The 383-nt window shown below is 73.9% G+C and overlaps 1 protein-coding gene across 1 annotated transcript in view; it reads left to right on the top strand.

Annotated features, from left to right (window-relative positions):
• KCNT1 (potassium sodium-activated channel subfamily T member 1) overlaps positions 1-383 on the top strand; it is a 61,207-nt gene that overhangs the window by 23,604 nt on the left and 37,220 nt on the right. The window contains 1 exon segment of the mRNA XM_015572324.1: positions 9-289. Coding sequence (XP_015427810.1) covers positions 9-289 — 281 coding nt within the window.

The following is a 383-nucleotide window of genomic DNA, read 5'->3' as shown; positions in this document are numbered from 1 at the left end:
ACCCCGGCCCGCGGCACTCGCTGGCGGCCTCCGACACCTGCTTCTACATCAACATCACGAAGGAGGAGAACTCGGCCTTCACCTTCAAGCAGGAGGAGGCGGGCCGGGGCCTCGGGGGACCCGGGCGCGGCCAGGCCTCACGCCTGCCGGTGCACAGCATCATCGCTTCCGTGGGTGAGCTCCGGGCCTGGGCCCGCACCCTGCCCGGCCCCGCTCTCCTAGGCCTGGGCCTCCGTGTGCACGTCTGTCCAGGGCGCACCCCGGCCGCCTGCGGGGCCTTCTCTGGTTGGTGAGGCCTGCCGGGCGGAGGCCACCCTGCACGGGCCCTCGGCCCCTGGGCCGGAGGGAGAAGCAGGCTCAGGGCCAGACCCCCTGGGGTGCAG

Source organism: Myotis davidii, unplaced genomic scaffold (genome assembly GCF_000327345.1).
Source record: "Myotis davidii unplaced genomic scaffold, ASM32734v1 scaffold609, whole genome shotgun sequence".
In the NCBI taxonomy this organism is placed as follows: Eukaryota; Metazoa; Chordata; class Mammalia; order Chiroptera; family Vespertilionidae; genus Myotis; species Myotis davidii.
This window is presented reverse-complemented; position numbering and strand designations above follow the sequence as displayed.